Source organism: Hemitrygon akajei, unplaced genomic scaffold, assembly GCF_048418815.1.
Source record: "Hemitrygon akajei unplaced genomic scaffold, sHemAka1.3 Scf000062, whole genome shotgun sequence".
Taxonomy (NCBI): Eukaryota; Metazoa; Chordata; class Chondrichthyes; order Myliobatiformes; family Dasyatidae; genus Hemitrygon; species Hemitrygon akajei.
Window position 1 is genome coordinate 4,717,435 of NW_027331948.1, and position 25,966 is coordinate 4,743,400.

Here is a 25,966-nt window from a genome sequence, read left to right on the forward strand (position 1 = left end):
CTCGCTACCTGGTGGGAATGGCAGTGGCCGATCTCCTGGTCGTTATCTCCGATCCGCTGCTGAGGTGGACTGCTTCGTATTATTTTCCCCAGTCATTCCTGATCATAACTCAAGTGTGTAAACTCCGTTTCTGGTTGATTTTTGCCAGAACTGCGACCTGTGTCTGGCTGACTGTCGCTTCCACCGTCGATCGATTTGTGGCTATTTGCTGTGAGAAGCTGAAAACAAAACATTGCACCGAGAGAACGGCGGCTGTGGTTATCGGGACAGTGAGTGTGCTGGCCTGTTTGTAGAATGTCACCTGGGGCTTTGCATCAGAGCATAAGGTAATAATTAATGGTGTTCCCTGGTATTGTGTTCTTACACCGAGCTACAAAAACCCTCTCTCATGGGCTGCATTAGCGATATTTCACCGTGTTTTTACACCGTACGTCCCATTCTTTCTGATTTTGTTGTTCAACATTTTGACTGTCTGACGGATTCTAGCGGCCAGTCGAGCCCGCAGGGGGCTCCGGGGACAAAAGAGTGGAGAGAATGAGAAGGACCGGGAGATGGAGAACCGACGAAAATCCATCGTTTTGCTCTTCAGCATAACCGGTAGCTTCATATTGTTGTGGGTAACACAAGTAATATTTTATATCTATCAAACGATTTCAAAGAGTTTTGCTTATTCTGTTACTGATCCCTGTTACATTACAGAAACGACATCTGGAATGATGCAGATTCTCAGCTCCTGTTCTATTAGATGCATTTACGTCGTGACCCAGAGCAAATTCCGGGAGGAACTAAGGAATGCGGTGAGATACCCGTGGAATCCTGTGTTAAAGCTCATGAAACGTCAGAAATGAATGACATAAAGATTTACAATTCGGCTGTCTTCTTGCTCCCTATTCGGCAATTAGGTGAGCTAATTATCAGGTGCGTTTCTATTTTTCTTCATAATTCTTCATTCCTCGTCCATGTAAGTACAATAGTGCGGAGAGAATGTCTCCGGTGGCAGTGTTTTGTTCGGTGCGTTAGATGTGGTCTCCCAGATAACCACATTACCATCAAAAGCAACCAGCTGTAGCTTCCCTGAAAACACGTTAAACAACTTGTGCTGCAGCTCGATGAATTTTGGCTCACAAGAGAATGGTGATAGGTAGGATCTACAGGGATGTAGGCGTTTCTAGATTGTAGGAAGGAGGTAGCTGGGTTATTGTCAGTAGAATGAAAGGAAATGGGAGCTACAGCAGAGTAATCTGTGCCCGTTCCCCTCTGTGATAATACACTGTGGATACCGTTGATGACTGCCTACAAGGGGGGAACGTGGGTCACAGAGACCGGGTTTCTGACACTGAATCTAGTGCTGCCGCTCAGGCACGAAGAGTGTTGAAGGGGACTACAGGGTTGAGAGGAGATTAAAACGTCCAGGGAGCAGATTGGAGGTTCTGCAGGCAGGATAGAGACTCCCAGATGGTCTGTTGCCTCTCAGGTGCCCGGATCAGAGATGTCTCAGATCAGGTCCATGGAGTTCTGAAGTGGAAGCGTCGGCAGCCAGATGTCTTCGTACCTATCAGTACGAATGACATCAATTTAAAAGATAAAGAGGTACTGAGGAGGGATTTTAGGTTGCTGGATGAATTTAATTTGCTAGAGACATTGATCGTCTGGATAGTCAGAGGTTTGTTTTTTGTTGTTTTTTTTTTCCCCAAAGCTGAAGGTTGCCAGAGGAGGACAAAGATTTAAAGTCCTGGGGAGAAGGTACAGAGAAAATGTCAGGGGTAACTCTTTTACTCAGAGGTTGGTCAGTGTGTGGAATGGGCTGCTGGCGACGGTGTTGGAGGCAGATTCGATGGGGTCTTTTAAGAGGCTTTTGGATAGGTACAAAGAGCTTAGGAATAATGGAGGGTTATGTTTAAGCCTAGTAATTTCTCAGGTAGGAGCATGTTCGGCAGCGCTTTGTGGGTCGAAGGGTCTGGATTGTTCTGTAGGTCTATGTTTTATATATGTGTTTGTATGAAAGCGGTGAAGCAGCACATCCATGGTAGTCATCTTTGGAGCCCTTCCCGTGCCACACGGCAGAGAGCATAAGAAAAGGATAATTTGGCAGATGAATGTGTGGCTGAGGTACTGCTGCAGGAGACAGGGTTTCAGATTTATAGGGCAGTGAGATCTCTTCTTGGGAGGGTACAGCCGCAGAATAGAGGGATGGGGAGGAGAAGAATTTCATTTTAGCCAGAACTTGGTGAAATTGTGGAATTCATTGTCATTATCAACAATGGAGGCCAGTTAATTGAGTATATTTAAGTCTGACTTTGATAGATTGTAGGACATGAAGGGAAACGGGGGAAGACATGAGACTGCGGCTGAGAGGGAAAATGAATTAGCCATGATGAAAAGGCGAAACAAACACGCTAGGTCAATTGGTTTAGTTCTGCTCCTGTATCTTATGGTCTTATCTGCGGAATCTTCTAAACCGTGAGGTAGTGGCTATGGTGGTAATCGGAACGGTCTATGGGGAAGAGTTAAAGTGGAGACAGCTGAATATTTAACTGATGGGGAACTGATGCCAGTGGGGTCCCGGAATACACAAGGAGCGTTGATCAGGTTTGATTATCCAGGGCAGCGTTCAGGGTTCGAGTGGTATCCTCTGCTGTGATCTACTGCAAGCTTTGGGAGAACCGTGCAGGGACTCAGTGTCAGGGTACTGGGAATCACAAGCTGCCGGTCTCCTCCACGTCCCTCACTGCATTAATGGGCAGGATGAGCAATGAATCTCCCAAAACCGCAAACCCTCTCTGCAAATTCAATGATCACACCGCCGAATTTCCATCACTTCCTCGGGGAAGAAATAACAACTGCAGAAATCTCAGCCAACTCCATAACGGGCACCAGCATCTCCAGCACAGAAGGCATCTGCCAAACGCGATGATCAGAAAGGCGGCATCCATCATGAAGGATTTTCTACTTTGGATGCTACAGTCAAGGAGGTTTAAACGGAGCCTGGAGACCCACATTCCAAGGTTCGGGCTCAGTTTATTTCCCTCCAGCATCAATCTTCTGAGTGGGCAATGAACCCATATACACTACTTCACTATTTATCATCTTTATAAGAACTAAATATTTAATTGAAATACTTATTTTATATTCAGACCTAACTATGTATTTTAATAACTTGCTGTCGTAAAACAACAGATTGTCCAACATGAGCCGGTGATATTAAACCTGGTTCTCATTCTGATCTTCCCACCGTCATCCACACTGCACTCCCTCCCTTGAACCTCTCCGACCGATCTCTACGAACCACACCAACCCGCATAATCACCTTCATAATCCCCACCACACCCCCTACCCAACGTCAGCCACACGCACGCCCCCCACCACCAGCGATCACCACCACCGTCAGCTCCAAGGCCTCCTTCCACCGGAAACCACACGCCGTCTCTTCCCTGGACCCCCGCAGATCGGTCTTTTCAAACGCCTGTGACCCCAATCATCACCACAGTCACCTCCAAACTCCCACCTCTCCGACTTTATTGAACAAGTTTCCGAGTTTTCACTCTTACATGACCCGTTCTCTCTGTGAACACTCATTTACCTCATTTATTTTTAGGAAGAGTGGTGAAGAGGACTGCGGTGTTGAAAGGAGATTGAAACGCCAGAGCAGCAGAGTCGAGATTCCGTGGGTGCATAGAAACACCCGGATGGTGTGTTCCCTCCCAGGTGCAAAGGTCAAGTTTACTCCCGTAGGGTCTATGGCATTGACGTGGTGGTGTAGGCAGTCAGATATCTTGCTTCATGTCAACAACTATCATCAAAGTAAGGAGGCCCTAGAGAGAGATTGTAGGGTGCTAAATGAAAAATAAAGACAGAACAAGACATCAACGGTAGTTACCTCTGGAAACCTCCCTGCACCGTACAGAGGATGAGAAGAGGATAATTTGCCATGTAAATACGTGGCTGAGGAACTTCTGCAGGGCGCACGGATTCAGATTACCGGTCAGTGGGACCACTTCTTGGGAGAGGACAGCCTCAAAATAGAGGGAAGGAGACGAAAAGGAATTTATTTTGCCAGAGCATGATGAAACTGTGCATTTTATTGCCGGCATCTAATTGGATATATTTAAGGCAGAGGTTAATAGATCGTTCATTAGTCAAGGCTTGAAGCGATACTGTTCGGGAAAAGGCAGGAGACAGGGGCTGAGAGGGAAAACAATTCAGCCATGATTAAAAACTGGAGCAGATTGTCTGTGTTAATTGTCTTAATTCTGTTCTTACATCTTATTGTCTGATCCGCAGAATATTCTGACCCCTGAACTAGTGGACGTGGTGGGTGGGGGATGGTCCAGAGGGTATAATTAAGTTACAGACGGATGAATATTTGAAAAAAAAACGGGGAACTGATGCCAACGGGGTCCGGCAGACGAGGAGCTTTGAAGAGGTTTGAATACCCATCGTCGCAGAGAATGGTGGGGCTGCTTGGAGTGGCATCCTCTGCTGAGATCTACTGTGAGCTCTGGGAGAACAGGCCGGGCCGGGATATCGGTGTACTGAGAGCCACAGTCTGCGTCTGACTTCCGCGCTCCTCACTGTGCTAACGGGCGGTGAATCTCCCAAATCCGCAGCTCCGCCCTGAACCTTCAATGATCACCCGGCCGAACTTCTATCTCTTCCACAGAAAATAATAAAAAAATGCTGCAGACATCTCAGCCGAGTGCATCACGGGAAACAGCCTCTCCGGTATCGAAGAGAGATGATTAGAAATGGGACATCCGACATTAAGGGTATTCAGTCCCGTTCATACCCTCTTCTCATTGCCACTCTCAATGAGGAATTGACGGAGTCTGAAGAACCACATTCCCAGTTCCAGGGATAGTTTATTTCCGTTCACCACCAGATTTCTAAGTGGACAACGAACCCCTCTAAACTACCTCACTATTTACCCTCTGTTTAAGAACTACATATTTACCTTAAAACACTTAATTTAGGAAAACATTTCAGGATTTATTTTACTGAACTGCTGCCGGAAAACAATAAATTCCAGACATAGGACTGTGATATTAAGCCTAGTTCTGATTCTGATCTCCCCACCTTCAACCACATGACACTCTCCGCATATTCACCTCCAGCTTCCCACTCCTTCCCATCGTCAACCCCACGCTGCTCTCCCCCTGACCCTTCGCTGATCCGTCTCTCTGAACGCCATCACCTCCATAGCCACCTTCATCCCCCCACTTCCTACCGACAACAACACGGCACTTCCTCCCTATACGCTCGCTAACCGGTTCTCAAAACGCCCACCATACCCCCCAATCACTCCATAGTCACCTCTACCACCCCCTCATCACGCAACCTTTACTAATCACATTTCCGAGCATTCACCCTTACTTTAGTCCCAACCCATTTCTTTCCCCAAGCAGTCATTTATCTCCGCCTCCCGCCCTCACTCTCAGCCTTCTTCTGCTTGTCCCGCAGTGAATGTTCCTCTCTCCACAATGACAATTAATGACCCTGAGTCCCACACACCCATCGGCCCCGTCCTCCATCGCTGGTGTTACTGTCTCCCAGTGAGACGGGTTCGGAGTCTGGCCCCGTGGTGATTTGTAGCCCTGGGACTGGAGGGGGAGGAGCGCGGGAAAGCCGCTTGCCCCGGAATGGGGGGGGGGGGGGCTGTCCGTTAACCGGCTAATATACACCTGCACTCTGCCCATCTCAGCCATCGCTTCAGACCAGAGTATTGCCACGGCAGGTGATATCATCATGAGGGGAGTTTGTTTAGCCCAAAGAAACCTTGACAGTAATCCCACTGGTGACATTCTCCGCGTCGGTGTGCCCCTGCATTCCCACACTCCCTCTCCCCAAGCGGCTTCACCAGCAGCTGACAGCTGCCTGAGAGTGACTAGGCGTTGGGAGGGAAGTGGGATGGGCTGTTTCAGGCCACTGCATTGTCTGCTCTGGGAGCAGGCTACTCTATGCGCTGGGTAGAGATTGACAGACTTTCCCAAACGCTCGCCGGTACCGAATACAGCGAGTTTCTGTCAAGAGACGGAGACCAGTTTAATGCAAACAGCGTCAGCTTTATTGAGTCATGCAGCTGGATGGAGTAATGGTTATACTACGGCGGGTCGGCGATCAGCGGGATAGTGTACAGACAGTACCGATACCAGAGAATGTGAACACCGGAAAACTGTAACCCTTTCCCATAATCAGAGCAGAGGAGAATTATTGTAGTTACATCGAGACAGCGGCAGATCACATCGAACACCCGCTGCCCGTTCTGCCCAGTGTGTGCACCGCTCCAGCGCCGACACCCGGGCGGTGAGACAGAAGTGACCAGTGGCCTTCCGCAGTTGAGTTCCCCGAGGAGACACAAACATCCCTCAAAACCCTACGCGTCAACCTGCGTTGCCCGGGGTTTATAATGTGTTCAGGATCTCACTCTTGCACCAGGAATGCAAAGGACCCCGTGGCAGGACACATCTGTCTGTTCCCGACACGGGCACAGTTTTCTCAGGGCTGCTTTCCTTATCAGCGCGGTCCGATGTTCCTGGGTCAGTGGAGGACCATGGTGGCCGGAAGTCCTCGAAAAGGTCACCAAATCTAACAACATTACGGTTACTGTGAGAGTGGGTGATGATCCGTCACGTGTTGGTTACCGGATGCCGAGGCCAGGCTGGGTGAACAGGCCAGTGCCGTGATTACTGAATAGCGGTATGGGAACACGTTGTTAGTGGAGAGCGTGCCGAAAGCGGTGATTGATACGAAGCAAGGCGGGCGATCCAGGGCTCGTCCTCACATGAGTGGGCAATCCATTTCGCCAGTGGCAACGAACCAGACCTCGTTACTGAAAGGTAAAACAGAGAGAGGTGAGGGGAACTTTCCTCAGTGCAACCGCTGTCCCTTTATTGACGGGATTGTTTTGGTCAGCAGAGAACCGATCTCAGAAAGCGGCAGTGCTTGGCCGGGTGAGTGTGGAGAGCCGGCGGCACAGATGCGCTGGGCAACGCATTCCTACAGTGAGAGGGCAAGGAATCTACGATCAGACACGGTTAACATATCGCTAGGAAGGTGATTAAATATTCAAGGCGTTTTCCACGTATGTGGGAACTGAAGGATTACGTGTGTCATGACAGGACAGATCAGGAATAACAGAGAAAATATGGGCTTGGTTTCGGAGAGGTAGGAAAGGTCATTAATGAATACTTTCCCTCAGTATTCACGATTGAGAAAGACCTTGAGAAACGTGAGCACAACTAGAACAAGCTGATATGCCTGAACAGGTCGATGTTAAGTAGGATGAGTGAGCGCAGCATAAGGAATAAAATGGACTACCTGAAAATTCAGCTGCAGATTGGCAAACATGACGTTGTGGCTATCTCTGAAACTTGGCTAAGGGATGGCTGCCATTGGGAGCTGAACGTCCAAGGATATACGGTATATCGGAAAGACAGGTTAGTAGGCAGAAGGGGTGCTGTGGCTCTGTGTATAAAAATAATATTAAATAATTTGAAAGAGGTGACATAGGATTGGAAGGTGTAGAGTCTCCACGGGTTGAGTTAAGAAATGGCAAGGGTAAAAGATTCCAATGGCAGTTATATACAGGCCTCCAAACAGCAGCCGGGGTGTCGGTTTACAATTTACAGCAGGAAACAGAAGATCCGTGTCAGAAAGGCAATGTCATGATAATCATTGGGAATATTAACATGGAAGCGTATTGAGAAAACCAAGTCAGTACTGGTGGACTCAAGAGAGAGAATTTGTAGAATGTTTAAGGGATGCCTTTTTTTAGAACAGCTTGTTATTGAGCCCACTAGCGGATCTAGCTGGTTTGGCTGTTGTACAATGATTGGAAGTGGTGAGAGAGCTCAAGGTTAAGGAACCCTGAGGAAACAGAGATTACATTATTATCAAGTTCGTGTTGATATTTGAGAGGGAAAAATAAAATCCAACGTGTCGGTATGTCAGTGGTATAAAGGAAATTACAATGGCATGGGAGGGAAACTGGCCGAAGTTGACTGGAAAGGGACATTTGCAGGAAAGAAAAATAACGATATGTTTTCAAAGGGGAGAAGTACACTACCGTGGCTGACAAGTGAAGTCAGAGCCGAAGGAAAAGCAAAAGAGGGGGCATAAACGGTAGCCACAGCTAGTGGGAAGATAGAACATTGGGGAACTTCTAAGAACTTGCGAAGTAAACAAAGAAGGTCATTTGGAAGGAAAAGATGAATTACAAGAGGAAGCTGATGACTAATATCAATGAAGATACTAAAAGCTTTTTTAAGTACATTTAGGGTAAAAGAGAGTCGAAGGTAAATATAGGATTAATAGAAAATGACGCGGGATATATTACAATGAGAGATGCAGAGATGACAGAGGAACCGAATTCGTTTTTTGCATCAGTGTTCACAGTGGAAGACGTCTGCAGTATACCGGACATTCAACAATGACAGGAAAGTGAAGAATGTGCAGTGAAAATTGCGACTGAGAAGGTACTCAGGACGTTTAATGATCTGAGTGTGGATAAATCTCCTGGAATGATGGATTGTACCCTCGATGTTCTGAAGGAAGAAGCTGGGGAGAATACGGAGGCGTTAACGATGATCTTTCAAGAATCAATAGATTCTGGCATCGTAGCAGATGACTGGAAAATTTCAAATGTTAGTCCGTTATATAATAAGTGTGGGAGGCAGCAGAAAGGAAACTACAGACCTGTTTATCAGACATCAGTGCTTGGGAAGTTGTTGGAATTGATTGTTAGAGGTTAGATTACGGAGTACCTGAAGCACATGACAAGATAGGGTAAAACCAGCACGAAAGGAAAATCCTGAAAGGAAAATCCTGCCTGTCAAACCTAGCACAATTCTTTGTGAAAATTACAAGCAGGGTAGACAACGGAGATACAGTAGAAGTGCTTTACTTGGATTTTCAGGAGGACTTTGACAAGGTGCCGCACATGAGTCTGCTTAGCAAGGTAAGAGCCCATGGAATTACAGGGAAGTTACTAACCCGGGTGGAGAATTGGCTGGTGGACAGAAAACAGAGAGTGGGTATAAAGGGATCCTATTCTGGCTGGCTGCCGGTTACCAGTAGAGTTCCAGAGGTGTCGCTGTTGGAACCGGTAATTTGGACAATGCATGTCAATGACTTGAACTACGGTACTAATAGATTTGTGGCTAAATTTGCCGATGATGCAAAGATAAGTAGAGGAGCGGGTAGTGTTGAGGAAACAGAGAACTTGCAGAGAGACGTAAGTAGTTTGGGGGAATGGGCAAAGAATTGTCAAATGAAATACAATGTTGGAAAGTTTATGGTCTTGCACTTTGATGGAAGAAATAAACGGGCAGAGTATTATTTAGATCGGGAGAGAATTCAAAATGCAGAGATGCAAGGGAACTGGGAGTCCTTGTGCAGGATACCCCAAAGGTTAACCTCCAGGTTGAGTCGGTTGTTAAACAGGGAGAATGTTGTGCTGACATTCATTTCTCGTGGCACAGAAACATATAATCATAGAAAACCTAGAGCACAATACAGGTCCTTCGGCCCACAAAGCTCTGCCGAAGATGTCCTTACCTTAGAGCCAACTAGGCTTACCCACAGCCTAGTTTTCGAAGCTCCATGCCCCTACCCAGGAGTTTCTTAAAAGACCTTATCATTTCCCTCTCCACCACCGCCGCCGGCAGCCTATTCCACACATTCACCACTCTCTGAATGAAAACCTACCCCTGACATCTCCTCTGTAGCTACTTACAAGCACCTTAAAACTATGCCCTCTTGTACTACCCCATTCACCCCTGGGAATATTTCTCTGACTATCAACATGATCAATTTCTCTCATTATCCTGTACACACCTAACTGTCCATCTCTCATCTTCTTTCGCTGCAAGGAGAAAACGCCGAGTTCACTCAATCGATCCTCATAAGGCATACCCCCAATAAAGGGAACATCCTCGTAAATCTGATCAGTGCCCTTTCTATGGTTTCCACGTCCTTCCTATAGCGAGGCGACTGGAATTGAGCACAGTGCTCCAAGTGGGGTCTGAACATGCTCCTATATAGTTGCAACGTTACCTCTCTGCTCTTAAGCTCAATGCTACGGTTGATGACGGCCAATGCACTGTATGTCTTCTTAATCACAGTCAACCTGCGTAGCAGCTTTGAGTGTCATCTGGACTTGGACCCTAAGATCCCTCTAATCCCCCCCCACTGACAAGAGCCTTACCGTTAATGCTATATTCTGCCATTATATTTGTCCTACCAAAATTAACTTACCTGCGTAACCTCACACTTATCTGGGTTGAACTCCATCTCCCAATTCTCAGCCCAGAATTGCATCCTCTCAATATCCCGGCGTAAACTCTGAAAGCCCTCCACACTATCCACAACGCCCCAAACCTTCGTATCATCAGCAAATTTACTAACCCATTCCTCCACTTCCTCATCCAGGTCATTTATACAAATCACGAAGAGTGGGGTTCCCAGAAAAGATCCCTAAAGCACACCACTGTTCACCGACCTCCATGCAGAATATGACCCCACTACAACCACGCTTCGTCTTCTGTGGGTAAGCCAGTCTTGGAACCCATGCCTGCTTATTTTCTCAGTAATGCTTACATGGGGTATCTTATCAAATGTCTTGTTGAATTCCATATACACTACATACACAGCTCCAATGTGTTTAGTCACATCCTCAAAAATTCAATCAGGCTCGTGAGACACAACTGCCCTTGACAAAGCCATGCGGACTACTCCTAATCATATTACACCTCTCCAAATATTCATAAATCCTGCCTCTCAAGATCTTCTCCATCAACCTACCAACCACTGAGGTAAGACTCACTGGTCTATAATTTCCTGGGCTGTCATTACTCCGTTTCTTGAATGAAGGAAACGTCATCCACAAACCTTCAATCGTCCGGAACCTCTCCCGTCTCCATTGAGGATGCGAAGTTCATCCCAAGAGGCGCATCAATCTCTTCCTTCGCTTCTCACAGTAGCCTGGGCTTCAGAATTCTTCCGTACATTTCCCTGAGAACATCTGTTTCCAAATTATGCTTCCATTATCCTGCCTGACAGCCTCGTATTTCCCCTTAGTTGAATTAGACGTTTCCCTAACTTGTCTGTTTCTGTCCTTCTACAATGCTATGGTAAAGGAGATAGAATTCTGATCACTATCTCCAAAATGCTCTCCCACAGAGATAACTGACAACTGACCAGTTTCATATCGCAATATCAGATCACGTACAACCTCTCCTCTTGTAGGCTTATCTGCATAATGTGTCACGAACCCTTCCTCAACACACCTAGCAGACTGCAACCCTTCTAAATCCCTCACTCTAGGGAGATGCCAATCAATATTTGGGAAACTAAAATCTCTCACCACAACACCCCTGCCATTATTGCACCGCACCTCACATAGAATGTAAGAGCAGGGATGTGATTTTGAGGCACTATAAGGAATGCGTGAGAACTTACTTGGAGTATTGTCTGCAGTTCTGGACTCATTATTTCAGAAAGGATAAACTGACATTGGAGAATGTGCAGAGAAGATTCACAAGAATGAATCCAGCAATGAAAGTGTTACCGTATGAGGAACATCTGGCAGCTCTGGGCTGTATTCCCTGGAGTTCAGGAGAATGAGGTGGGATCTCATAGAAACATGTCGAACATTATAAGGCGCGAAAAGATAAGATATGACAAATTATCTACCATGGTAAGGGAATCTAGGAAAATCGGGCATTAGTTCAGGATTGAAAGACCTCCTTTTGGAACTAACATGCCGTCAAATTACTTCAGTCACAGGGTGGTAAATCTATGCAATTTGTTGCCACAAGCGGCTGTGGAGACCAAGTCACTGGGTGTATTTAAGGCAGAGATAGATAGATTCTGGATTTGCCAGGACATCAAAGGGGATGGGGTAAAAACAGAGAAGAGGGGATGACTGGAAGAATTGGATCAGTTTATGATTGAATGGCGTAGCAGTCTCGATGTGCCGAATCTCTCTTATATATTCCGGTCTTATGAGCTGAATCCTTTCAAAAACTTGAGGATAGTTAATCCCTGGTGCCGGAAGAGATATACTCCAGTTTTCTACGGGAAGCACCCGAAGGATATTGCGCGCTTTTGGCGATGGACTTTGCGTTCCTACTACCCTCTTCAGTCGTACCGGGGGATTGTAAGCTGCAAATGTTTTCCGCTTTTTCAAAGAATCTAATAGGGAAAACGACGGGAATGATAGAGCAGTAACGTTCCTCACGAGAGAAGGATCCAGAAAGTTATGAGGCATGGGATAAGTGGAACCTTGGCTGCTTGGATAAAATAAAATAGCTTGAAGGATGAAAGCAGGGGGTAGTTGTGGAAAGAAAGTATTCTGCCTGGAGGTCGGTGACTAGTGGAGAGCGGGAGGAATCTACCCTGGGACCCCTGCTATTTGTAATTTTTATAAATGACCTTGATGTAGAGGCGGAAGGATGGGTGAGTAAGTTTGCGGATGACACGAAGATTGGAGGAGTTGTGGATGGAGCTGAATGTTGTCGAAGGTTAACAGAGGGTATAGACAGACTGCAGAGTTGGGCAGAAAAATAGCATATGGAGTTCAATCCGGATAAGTGTGAGGTGACGCATTTTGGAAGGACAAACCAGATGACTGAGTACAGGATTAATGGTCAGTTACTTAAGAGCGTGGATGAACAAAGGGACTTTGGGGTTCAAATCCATAAATCCCTCAAGGTCGCTGCACAGGTTGATAGGGTAGTTTATAAGGCCTATGGGATGCTAGGCTTCATTAACAAGAGGATTGAGTTCAAAAGTAGAGAGGTCATGTTGCAACTCAACAAATGTCTGTTGAGACCGCACTTAGAGTATTGTGTTCAATTCTGGTCACCACATTATAGGAAGGATGTGGACGCTATGGAGAGGGTGCAGAGGAGATTTGCCAGCATTTTGTCTGGTTTGGAGAATAAGTCACATGAAGCAAGGTTATCAGAGATGGGACTTTTCACTTTGGAGCACAGAAGACTGAGCGTGGTCTTGATAGAGGTCTACAAGGTTAAGAGAGGCATAGATAGGGTGGATAGTCAGTACCTGTTTCCCAGGGCACCAATAGCAATCACCAGAGGGCATAGGTACAAAATTAAGGGAGGGAAGTTTAGGGGAGACATCGGGGGTAAGTTTTCTACACAGATCTTTGTGAGTGCCTGCAATTACTCGCCAGGGATGGTGGTGGAGTCTAAAACATTAGGGGTATTTAAGAGCCTTTTGGACAGGCACATGGATTAAAGGAAACTAAAGAGTTATGGGGAAGTGTGGGTCTAGTACTTTTTTTAAGGATTATGTCGGTCGGCACAGCATGGAGGGCTGAAGGGCCTGTACTGTGCTATAGTTTTCTATGGTTTTATGGTTCTAAAGGTTATGTCGTTGTGTGCAAACTGCTGCAGTAGATATGTAGGCATTTGAAGAAATATAGTCTGAATAGAGATAGTCAGCATGGTCTTGCCAAGTGCAGGTCGTGTCTCAAGAATGTGATTAAATTCGTCCGGGTGCTGCAAACCAGGTTGCAGGTTTGTACGATGATGGTGTATACATATATTTTCTCAGGAGGTTTGATAAGATTCCTCATTGTTGGCCCAGTCAGAAAGTCATGTGATAGGGAATCCAGAGAATCTTGTCTGTGTAGGTAGGGAACTGGCTTGCCCAAGACAGAGTGTGCTAGCATTTGGAGATTATTCCACATGGAGCTCAGTGAGATTCTGTGTTCCGTTGAGTTCTGATGTGAGACTCCTGGTCTTTTTGAATTTTACAAATGATTTTGATGAGGAAATGAACAGACATAGATAACAGGCAAAATATGGATGGTAATGGATAATGTGGCGGGTTGTCGCAGGTTATAATTGGGCATTGATGAATGCAGAGCTGGGTTGAGAAATGGCGAGTCAAGTTGAGTACGGGGAAGAGAGAAGAATTGCACTTAGAAAGGTCGAATTAGAATGCAGAATCCATGGATTATGACAGGGTAATTGAAAATATTGAGGAGAAGATGATCTTTCAGCCTTGACGTCAATTAATCTTTAAAGTTTCCGCGTCATTTAATAGGGTAGTTAAGGATGTGTATGAATGATTTGGGATAAATCGGCGGGGGAGCAAGTTCGGTAGCCGCAAGGTACTGTTGCAGCTTTATAAAACTCTGGTTAAACCACATTTGGAATTTTGTACTACACCGTAGAGTGGATAGGTTTGACAAGGGGAGGGAATTTTAAAGCGATTTGGGGGTATGTATAGGGGCAGCCAGCGGTGCGTTATTACCTATAGTAGTGAGTGTGTGAAACGCAATATCAATGGTGGTGGTATAGACACGCACATTAGGGTCATTTCAGAGACTCTCTCTGCACACGGATAACGGAGAAATAGAAGGCTCTGGAGGAGAGCAAGTTTAGAGTCGGTAAAACATCAAGGACCAAAGGGCCAACAAAGAGCTGTCCTGGTCAATGTTTTCTTATCTACGTACGTGATAAACTAGGATGGTCCGCACAGTTTATAATAGGGAAGATCATGCCTGGGCAACGTTTCAGGAGCTCAAGGTAGGGACAGGGGTCACTGACCACACCAGTTTCGTGGACTCACTAAACAGCGAAAGGAAGCTGTTCAAAACCGTTCCTTCCCTCGAAGGAGCAGAGTGAGGAGATTTTTTTTTCTCTTTCTCGCCACCGTAGCGCTCCCCACACCCCGCTCTCCTCATCCCCTACCGTGCATGAGCACAAGCCTGGTACTGTAACGTCTCTGGTTCATCAACTAGCGCAATCACAGACACAACATTCCAATGCCACTTACCCTGCCGGCATCGAGCTGAAGTCATACGATACCCTGATGGAGATGGTGGAAAATTAAGAAAAAGTAATTAATGGCCCGACATCGTGAAGTTAACAATCCACAATCCACATCTCACTCACACTCAACACTGATCCCTTCCTGATGTGCTCAGAGGCAGCACCGGGACACGTTGGACCTCCGGATTTAACATCAAGTTCAACTCTTCAACCAAACTCCTTTCCTTAGTTTACTCCAAACCAGAGAACCCTGCTGCAGTTCACTGTGGGCGCTGCCCCAGCTTACCTCCCTTCTCACATACACACACGATGCAGCAGTTACACCGTTTCACTCTTCGGAGGAGCAATGTGAAGAGAGATGCTTCTGGAATAGGTAGCGTGCGATCACACTGATTGGTTTGCAGTACAGGGTCTGCATTAGCTGCCAGAACATTAATGAACAGCCAGGTAATGAACGCAACAACCTGTGTAAAATTAAAGTTTTGATCTCATTGGAAATTTCAACTTCCCCAATACAAAAATGTACATTCCCAATGCAAGGCGATTAGATGGGGAGAATGTATTAACTGGATGCTTTATTAAATGAATATGTGCACCGTCCAACGAGAGGAGGTGCCGAAGTGAAAAAGCTAACATAAGTAAAGCTCCGTAAATTCGGATCAAACGGAGCAAATCAGGAGTATAACGAAGCCAGTAATGTAGGGAAAAAAAGAATGAGGAGAACCAAGTTGGGACGTGAGAAGTCCTTGGCAAGCAGGATTAGGATGAATTTAATTAAGCAACATTCCATACAAATGTCAGGAACAAACGAATGACTATGGACAGTGTATGATTATTGAATTTTTTCGGAGTGGCGGGAGGCTAGGTTTGCTTTAATGCGGAAAATGTGAGTGACGTATTCACTGAGTATTTTGTTTCCGTAGTTATCTAGGTAAAAGACATGGAGGAGCAGCAGATTGATGCTCTGTTTATAAATATGTTAGGTGTTTAGAGCAAAATTAGGAGAAACACCTCGGGCCTCGGAATGAATTTTCAGGTGAATAAGTCTCCAGGACATGATGGGAGTTCCATAGGTTAGTGAGGGAAGCAAGAGACGGGATTGCACGATCCTTGGAAAAATATCCTCTCTAGCAACATGCGAGATGCCAGAGGACAGGCGAATGGCTAAAGTTTTACATCTTCATGAAAAGCGAAAAAAGGGAATTCCTGGAAACTATTTACCATTGAGGCTCAGGTTAGTTCCATTCCAGTGAGATATTAATTATTGAATGGCCTTATTGAACCTGGAGTTTTAATTAGTGAGGCACAGCAAGGATCTGGGCTGCGACCTCTTCTGTTTGTGGTGTGAATAAATAACCGGGATGCAGATATCGACAGGTGTATTAGTAGGTTTGTGGATGATATCCAAAATTGATGGAGTTGTGGATTGTGTAGAAGGACTTGCAAAACGTACAGCGCAACATAGATCAGTTGCAGATATAGACAGAAAAATGGTAGAAGCAGTTCAACCCACATAAATGTGGGATGTTGCACCTTGGTAGGGAAAATGCTAGGAGAAAGTACACTCCAAAAGGAAAGACCAATAACTTTGTTGAGTTTAGGGAGAATTTGGGGTCCAAGTTGAGAGCTCGTCGGTAACAGGTATAAAGTACGATAAAGCGATTAAGGAGGTTTAAGCAATGTTCGCTTTTATTAGTTGAGGAATTAGTATAATTGCGAGTAGGTTATATTGCAAGTTTATAAACATCTGGTTCGGCCGCATCTAGAGAATTGCATACAGTTTTAGTCTTGTCACCATGGGAAGGATGTTGAGGCTTTGGGCAAGGTGCAGAAGAGGATTACCAGCATGCTGCCTGGTTCAGAGGTCATGTGCTAACTTGAGAGATACAACAACTTGTGTTGTTTTCTTTGGAGCGGAGGGGCTGAGTAGAAATTATGAGAGGCATAGATGGAATACACAGTATCTGTTTCCCAGGGCAGAAATATCTAATATCAGAGGTTGTAGGTTGAGAGGGGGTAGGTTCGAGTGTGATGTGAGGGGTAACTTTTTTTAACCCAGAGATTGGTGAATGTTTGGACTGCACGGTCTGGTGAGGTAGTAGAGGCAAATAAATCAGAGGTTATAAGTGACGCTTAGATATGAAGCCCCATGATTGTGAGTAACGTGGAAGATTATGGACATTGCGTATGTTGGAGGGATTTGGTTTAGGAGAGGTTTTATTTACTCTTCAGTTCGGCACCATATTGTTTGCCGAGGGGCCTGTTGCAATACTGTACTCTCCTGTGTTCTATGTTCTGTCTCTGCCACCCTTCCAGCAGCATGGAACCACACCCGATGTCGCGATGCCTTTGGTTCATTTGACGCCTCCTCACAGACACAGCTTTCGAATTCCACTTACCCGCCCATAGAGACTTCTGTTCCCCAGAAGGATCTCCTATTTGAAGGACGTGAAGAAGTTAATAAAAATGGTTCAGTGAAAAACGCTCAGAGACACGGTGCAGTGTTCACTCAGCCTTCTCTCAGTGCACGGTGCGGGTTGAGGTGCTGCCTTTAAATGGGACGGTACAGAGGGTCCATATGTTATGGAGACTCAGAAGTAAAGAGAGGCTGAGGGAACGCAGGATTTCTGAGACCGAGCGCGTTGCAAATATTTTCTTAAAACTGTATATATATTGTTAATACGCATTCTTTATTTACATAATTCATTATGGGCTATGTGTGGGAGGTACATGAATGGCATACGTCATTAGTATTCCAATAACGTCATTAGTTAATAGAAAACTAAGTAGACAAGTTATCCGCACACCTTTGTATTTCATTTTGATTATTTTCTAGAGTTGGTAAGTATAACAACATTGGATAGGAAGGCATCAGTGTTGTGGGCAGAGAATGGTAGTGTTACCCTGGGTCAGATCTTCTGGTTCTCATAGAAAAGGACAAAAGTGTGAGCAAAATTCCCGTGTTGCATCTACAGGGAGTGGAAGCATTGGCTCGAATGATTAGGGGAGACCACAGCTGTGGAAAGTGTGCAGTCCAGAGGGGCCACAAGATACATACCTTTACGTAAGAAAACAAACGTTGGGCCCCAAGGAATATTTGACAAAATTGAAATTGACGGTGAAGAGTTTGGAACGGAGAACAGGGAAAATTACTGTGGGATGAATTGTGTACTGAGCAGCTGCTTTCATTCAATAAGACCTCAGTAATATGCTCGAAATGCACGAGATATCGGAATCAGAGCGAGTATTACGGCCATCACAAAAAAAACAGTTGGTGGGAGGATTGAGCAGTGTGGAAGTGAGGAAATCACCTGGGTTAGATTGACTTCACGTCAGGCTTCAGAAAGGCACAGCGGAATACATCGTCGAGACATTGTTAGGAAAAGTATCAGAAGATTATAAATGGTGAATGTGACACTGCGCTTTTGACCAGGGGAGCGGGGAAGACGGCAGCTGCTTCGTGGGCAGTTATCCGACCTTGGCTACGCTGAGCTGCTTGAGAGTACTTCCAAGAGCTTGGAAAATTACTGTATCCCCATGGTGGACTCGTACCGAAAGTGAGAGCGCTGCGCTGGTGGCCCACAGAAAGCTGCGGGTGGTTCGGTGATCACTGGCGTTCCGCAGGGATCTGAGTTTGGAGCCCTACTCCATGTGATATTTATAAATGATTTAGATCAGCAGGTGGAACAGTGAGTTAGGAAATTTGATAATGGTACGAAGGTTGATTGCAGGATAGTGCCCACGAAGACTCGGCAGGACATCTGAAAATGTTGACAGACTTCAATAGGTGTGTAGTTAGAGTATCTTAACTGGCTGCATTACACCTTGCTGTGTATAGACCGATGCCCTTGAACGGAATATCCTTGAAAACGTAGTGGACACCACCCAGTCGATCACGAATATTACGCCGCCTTCAACCGCTGAAAACTTCTGGATGGAGGCTGAGGCAGAAAATCAGCATCCATCATCGAGGATCCCTATAAGTCTGCTCAGGCTGTATTCTCGCTGCTGTCATATTTTAAGAAGGAACAGGCACCTGACAAACCTCATAGCCTGGTTCAGGGACAACGATTACTCCTGGAAATTAGGTTCTCGAACCAGAAGAGATTACTTCACTCAATTCACTCGCCCATTGCTAAACTGTTCTCACAATCTATGGACACTTCCAATGACTCTGTATCTGATAATCTCCATAATCGATATTTATGGCTTAGTCAGCTGTTATTATTACGATTTCTTATTTTCCATTTTGGCTTTCCACGTGTTGTTCATTCGGTTCAGTGGTCGTTTATCTGTCTGTTGGCTGTAACATTACGAGAAGATTAGAAGAGCAGAGGACCGTAAGGTACAGGCGCAGAATGCGCCCATTTGGTCCATTGAGTCTGTTGCATCATTTTATCACAGCTGATCCATTTTGTGTTCCCTTTCGGGCACTATCTCCTGTCTTTTCACGTATCCCTTCAGGTCCTGACTAATCAGCATTCAGTGTAGCTGTGTCTGAAATGTACTAAATAACTCGGCACAACAGCTGCCTGTGGCAACTAAGTCCACAGATTTACTTTCTAAAGGACACCCCTCTATTCTGCTGTTTCCTCTTGTCTTAGACTCCGGCACAATTGGACGTAAACCTTCAAATTATCTCTATTGAAAAACTTTCAACATTCAATGGGTTTGAATTCGGACACCCTCGCTCTTCTGAACTCTAATGAGGAGAGGCCAAGAACAATCAGATGTTTCCCAGTGACCACACATTTTAATTCCACGTCCCATTCTCATTCTGATATGTCTATTCATGGCCTCCTCTACTGTCAAGATGAAGCCACACTCAGGTTGGAGGAACAACACCTTATATACCGGCTGGGTAGCCTCCAACATAATGGCATGACCATTGACTTCTCTAACTTCCGTTAATGCCCCTCCTCCCCTTCTTACCCCATCCCTGGCATATTTAATTGTTTCTTTTTCTCTCTCTTTCTGTCTCTCACTGCCCATCACTCTGCTTGTTCTCCATCTCCCTCTGGTGCTCCCCTCCTCCTTCCTTCCTTTCTTTCTTTCTTATTTTCTCCCGAGGCCTCCCGTTCCATGGTCATTTTCCTTCTCCAGCTCTGTATCACTTTCGCCAATCACCTTTACAGCTCTCAGCTTTACCCCACCCACTCCGGTCTTTTCCTATCATTTCGCATTTCCCTCTACCGCCACCGTTTTCAAATCTCTTAGTAAATTTCCTTTCAGCTAGTCCTGACGAAGGGTCTCGGCCCGAAACGTCGATCGTGCTTCTCCTGTTAGATGCTGCCTGGCCTGCTGTGTTCCACCAGCAGTTTGTGTGTGTTATTTGAATTTCCAGCATCTGCAGATTTCCTCCTGTTTGTTTTTTACATGACAGTCCTTCCAATCCCAGACATATTTTCCTGAACGTCCTTTGAATCCTCGAAAATGTCAACACATCCTTCCTTAGAAGAGAGGCACGAAACTACGTAACAATTCCAAGTGAGTCCTCTTCAATGCTTTATAAAGCTCAATATTACGTTCTTGCTTTCTTCTATGCTACTTCTCTTGAAATAATTGCTGACATTGTACTTGCCTTCCGCAACTGCGATTCGGCAAGGAAACTTGACTTTATATTCTTGCTCAAGGACACCCGAAATCCTTTGCACCTCAAATCTTTGATTTTGTTTCTGCGTTGGAAAGTAACGTACCCATTTATTTCCTCTGCCAAGTTACATAACCATCAACTTCTTGACAAGTATTCTATCTGCCACTTGTTTGTGCATTCGTTTCAACTGTCTAAATCTTTACCTAGCCCACTTATCTCCTCTAAACTGTCTGAAAGTCTACATATTCCGTATCATCTGCAAACTTCGCCACAAAGGTATCAGTTTATTATCCAATTCATGACACGAAACTTTAAAAGAAGCTCTCCAAACACTGATTCCTGAGGAGCAACCATAGTCACCTGCAGACAACCAAAAAAGGTTGCCTTTTTTCGCACAATTTGCCTTCTGCCTATCCATGATAGTATATTTTCTGTAATACCATCGGCTCTTACGTTGTTAAGCAAACTCACGAGCGCTACCTTTTTGAGGGCATTCTGAAAGTCTATGTATATATCATCCCCCTCTGGCTATGTTGCTTCTTATTTTCTCAAAAAAAAAACAACAACAGATTTTCAAACAGGAGGTTCCCTTGAGGATATCTTGCTGATCAGGGGCTATTTTATCATGGGCCTGAAAGTTCGCCGAAACACATCCTTACCAACCGCTGATGTCGGGTTAACCTGTCTATAATTTCTTTAAATGTACGCCTCTCCCTTCTTGAGGAGTTACGTGTCATTTGCAATTTGCCATTCCTCCGCAACCATGTCTGAGGATTTATTTCGGAACCAGGATAATTAATGCCTCCAGAATCTTTTCAGTTATTCTTCAGAAACCTAGAATGTATGCCATCCCGAACAGGTGACATCCACATTACCCCTTTCCTAGAATTCTCTTCTTTGAAATGGCAACTTCTCACACTTCTGCCCGCTGTGACTCTCTATCCCCTGAAGTTTTCCACAGTAACGTGTGATGCAAAATACTTGTTCAGTTCGTCCGCCTTTTCCCTGTCCCCCATTACCAACACTGCAGCTTTGTTTCCAAAAGTCCGATATCCACCCCCGTCACTCTTGTACACAGTATGCATCTGAATAAACCTTTGACATCGTATTTAATATTATTGGGTAGTTCGTCTTCGCGTTCCAAATTTTTCTTTTCAATTAATATTTATTTCTCTTCTGCTGGTTTTTACATTTTCCCAGGCCTCTAACTTCCCATTAATGTTTGCTCTACTATAAGACCTCGTTTTGTCTTTTGTGTTGCTTTTGACGCCTCTTGACAGAAATGGATGTCACTCATTTACTTTACAATGCTTCTTCCTCTGAAGGGTGTATATAACCCGCGCCTTCCTAATTTCTTTCCGAAATGCCAGCCAATTGCTGCTCTGCCTTCAAAGCTGCCGGTGCAGCTTTCCATTCAATTTTAGCCAACTCCTCTCTCATGCCACTGCAATTCCATTTCCGCCGTGGTAATGATGATACATATGACTCTAGCTTCTCCGTCTCAAATGTCCGTGTGAATACCTCTTAACGTAACCGGGAAGAAAATAGCTTTTGGTATCGTGCATTATATTATTGGCTAGTATGCCACCAAATTTCATCTCTTCCCTTTTTATCACTTTTAGTTGCCTTTTGCTGGATATTTTAAAAACAGCGGAAGCATCCAATTTACCGCTGACTTTTGCTACCTCATATGTCCTTTCCTTTTTGTAATGCAATCCTTACCGCCCTTTGTCAGCCACGGTTGACTAGCCGTGCGACTTGATAACATTTTCCTCTGCGGTACACATCTGTCCTGTGCCTTGGAAAATTAAAACCAGAAACATCATCTCTGATTTCCCGTCAAGTCAGCCAGTATCTTCCTCCAATCCACCTCGGGAAGCTCCTTTCCCATGGGCCTCTATATCCCTTTAATTCATTGCGATACTGATTCATGTGAGTTACGCTGCTCCCTCTCAAATTGTAGTATAAATTCAATCATATTATGAGCACTCTCTCCTGAAGGTTTTTTTTTGTCCTACCTTAATCTCCCTCATAAGGCCTGGTTTATTACACAACAACTAATCTAATATTGCCTCTCCCTGAGTAACCTACAGCTGCTTAAAAAAGCCATCTCTTAGGCGATCGACAAATACCCTGTGTTGTTATCCCACACCAACCTTTTTCATCAATCACCTTACATATTTAAGACCTTCATTATAAATGAGAGTTTACACTTATAATACTCATTTTCTAGCTGATTTTGCAATCTCAAAAACACGGCTACTATTTTGAGTTCCGTATATGCATCCCAAATAGCTTTTGTTTATAACCTTTCGGTTTCATAACTCCGCCTACAAAGATTCAACGTTCCAGGACTCTTTGCAACCTCTTTCTAAAGATGCATTTCCAACTGATACCAACAGATCCATAACAACGCCTAAAACTCCCTGGTTTTCCTTTCAATACAGAGTATATCTTTTGATGTTAAGCTCCCAGCTGTGGTGTTCTTTCAGCCACGACACATCCCAAATTGCGCCGCGAGTTCATTCACGTTATTCTGAATGCCACGCGCATTTAAATGCAGCACCTTTCATTCTGCATTCTTCGCCCTTTGGAACTTTGCCTCTGTGCCTGAATTTATCTCTTTGTTTTGTCTGCATTTGTACGCAACCATTGACATCTCCTCCCTTACGTTAATGCTGCAAACAGCATCTACATGTAAACCCGTGGGCGCATGCTCAGCAATACATCCCGTTTCCCGTTCCACTGCCATATTAGTTTACACAACTTCCAACGGCTCTGGTAAATCTGAGAAAGTCAATTGTTTTCTTAGATTCTCAGAAATGCTTCAACAAGTTGCCGCCCATGAAGAAGCTCAGCGAGCAAAGTACGCATGGTGTTACCGACGCGCACCCGACCTTTTCCGTCAGTTTGAGCAGCCTTCCGATACGGCGGAACTGTAGCTTCATTGATCATAGTCGCAGAGTCCGATTTCAACTTACCCGCCACTGGTAAAGGCCCCCGCAGATGTGCGTATGCTACGTTTGCTGAGCCTGTGGGGAAACATAGAAATGAATATATCTCCGTGATCTGGAATCCGTAATCCGCTTCCCCTGTCATCAAACCATCCTTTTGGCCATTTCCCGGTCAGGTTACCCACGGCGACCTGCATTTCTGATTCGCTGCCAAAATTTTCAAGCACGTCAGCCTGAGAAGGGATCCGTTTGAAGCGTGTGAAGTAAACAAAGGATTCGAGGACTTGCCAACCGGACGGGATGCTCAGCGAGGCACAACTGCGAAGGACAGTGAGCAGAGGAGGAGCCAAGAGCCGGGCCAGAGCCCGGGTAAGTTATTAAGCAGGGCGGAAGGCTGAGTACATGAGCTGGGTTGAAGGGCTGTCTGTGGATGGCCATGCAAGACCTCAGGAGCGTACTTTGTTCGCAGCAGACAGTAGCTGTGTGATTGTCAAGTAATTTAACGGGAATGCACAGCAAGGACAGAGTTCACCTGTGACAGTTTCCACACAGTATAACAGTATAACAATTACAGCACGGAAACAGGCCATCTCTGCCCTTCCAGTCCATGCCGACGCTTACACTCACCTAGATCTACTGGCCCACACTCAGCCCATAACCCTCCATTCCTTTCCTATCCATATACCCATCCAATTTTACTTTAAATGACGATAACGAACTTGCATCTACCACTTCTACTGGAAGCTCATTCCACACAGCTACCACTCTCTGAGTAAAGAAATTCCCCCTCGTGTTACCCTTAAACCTTTGCCCAATAACTTTCAACTCATGTCCTCCTGTTTGAATCTCCCCTACTCTCAATGGAAAAATCCTATCCACGTCAACACTATCTATCCCCCTCATAATTTTAAATACCTCTATCAAGTCCCCCCTCAACCTTCTACGCTCCAAGGAATAAAGAACTAACTTGTTCATCCTTTCCCTGTAACTTAGGTGCTGAAACCCAGGTAACATGCTAGTAAATCTCCTCTGTCCTCTCTCAATTTTGTTGATATCTTTCCTATAATTCGGTGACCAGAACTGTAACACAATAAGAAGAAGAGGACGGCCAAATACGACAGACACACGGTCACCGGGTCTCTGGCACTGAGAGTGGTGCTGTGGCTCAGAAGAGCAGAATGGTGAAGATGACTGCAGTGTGATAGAATAGAGTCGAGACTCTGTGGGCACCATTGCGATACCCGGATGATATGTTACCTATCCATTGGCAGGGTAAGGGATGTCTCAGATCGGGTCCAAGTGATGACCAACGGCAAGGGAGATAAACAATGTCTTTGAATATATAAGCACAAATGGCTTATAAAGTTTAATGGATAGAGTGGTCAGCCAGCGCCTTTTCCCCAGGGCACCACTGCTCAATATAAGAGGTCATGTCTTTAAGGTAAGGGGAGGGAAGTTCAAGGGGGATATTAGAGGAAGGTATTTTACTCAGAGAGTGGTTGGTGCGTGGAATGCATTGCTCGAGTCAGTGGTGGAGGCAGATACACTGGTGAAGTTTAAGAGACTAGTAGACAGGTAGATGGAGGAATTTAAGGTGGAGGGTTATATGAGAGGCATGGTTTAAACGTCGGCACAATATTGTGGGCCGATGGACCTGCAAAGTGTTGTATCGTTTTATGTTTCTATAGCATAAAAAGCGAAAAACACGAGGTCCTGCAGAGAGAGATTAAGGGCGCTCGATAGAAAGTTGACAAACTGAACCTACAAGACAGTATCCTCTCGATTGCTGTACCTCGTGGACAATCCAAACCAGGGGTGCGTGAAAAGAGCTAGTCCATGAGCAGGATTTTCGATATCGTGAATATAGAGATTCGCGGTAGATTTTCTAAATTCATGGGGCGACCGATCAATAAGCAAGTATACGTAAACAGAAATACCTTTCAGGCAGGGACGCACGTAGGATTAAAACAATAAGCAGAGTTCTGAGCAAGTTTTCTTCGAATTGGGCATTCAACATCGTGGTGCGTTAAAAGAGCTGTTTTTTTATGCAACCCTCGCTTCGCCTAGCGGCCTAATATAATGGGTGATAAACCCCGGCCCGGGCAAACGGAAGGAATCACGTTTGGGTGGATGCTGCGCGATGTGTCCCCTGTTACAGAGCAGTATCCCGAAATAGCAAACAGTGCACAATATGCGATTAAACGATTTATCGTTATAGCTGTTAGTTTGACTATCTGGTTAGTCGAGAAACGAAATAAAAGAAAAATAAAAAATCTTATTAAACAGTCAGAGTCACAGGCCGATCTTTCAACATCGACCTCCTCTGATCGTCGCTACCCTCGGGACCCTTGCTCCGAGTCCACCCCGTCCGGCGGTCTACCAAATTTCTCCATTCGCTCCTTCTCTCCTCATGTCCCCCCCTCTCCGGCAAAAGCCCGCAAAATCAACTCCTACCAGCTTCAAAAGACAGGGCGACAAAGTTCCGATTGGCTAGAATGCATACAACAGTCATAGAACCATAGAACACTACAGCACAAAAACATGTATTTTGGAGCTTCTTGGCTGTGCCGAACCATTTTTCAGCCTAGTCCCGCCGACCTGCACCTGGCCTATATCCC

The 25,966-nt window shown here is 45.3% G+C and overlaps 1 protein-coding gene across 1 annotated transcript in view; it reads right to left on the reverse strand.

The window, feature by feature from the left end:
- Window positions 1–6,199: 6,199 nt before the first annotated feature.
- LOC140721831 (uncharacterized) overlaps window positions 6,200–25,966 on the reverse strand; it is a 56,562-nt gene continuing 36,795 nt past the window's right edge. The window contains exons 12-15 of the mRNA XM_073036640.1: window positions 23,376–23,426; window positions 17,201–17,236; window positions 14,806–14,838; window positions 6,200–6,826 (exon numbers count right to left, since the gene is read on the reverse strand). Of these exons, the coding sequence (XP_072892741.1) occupies window positions 6,775–6,826; window positions 14,806–14,838; window positions 17,201–17,236; window positions 23,376–23,426 (172 nt within the window). The 3' untranslated portion in view covers window positions 6,200–6,774. The remainder of the gene's footprint in view (window positions 6,827–14,805; window positions 14,839–17,200; window positions 17,237–23,375; window positions 23,427–25,966) is intronic.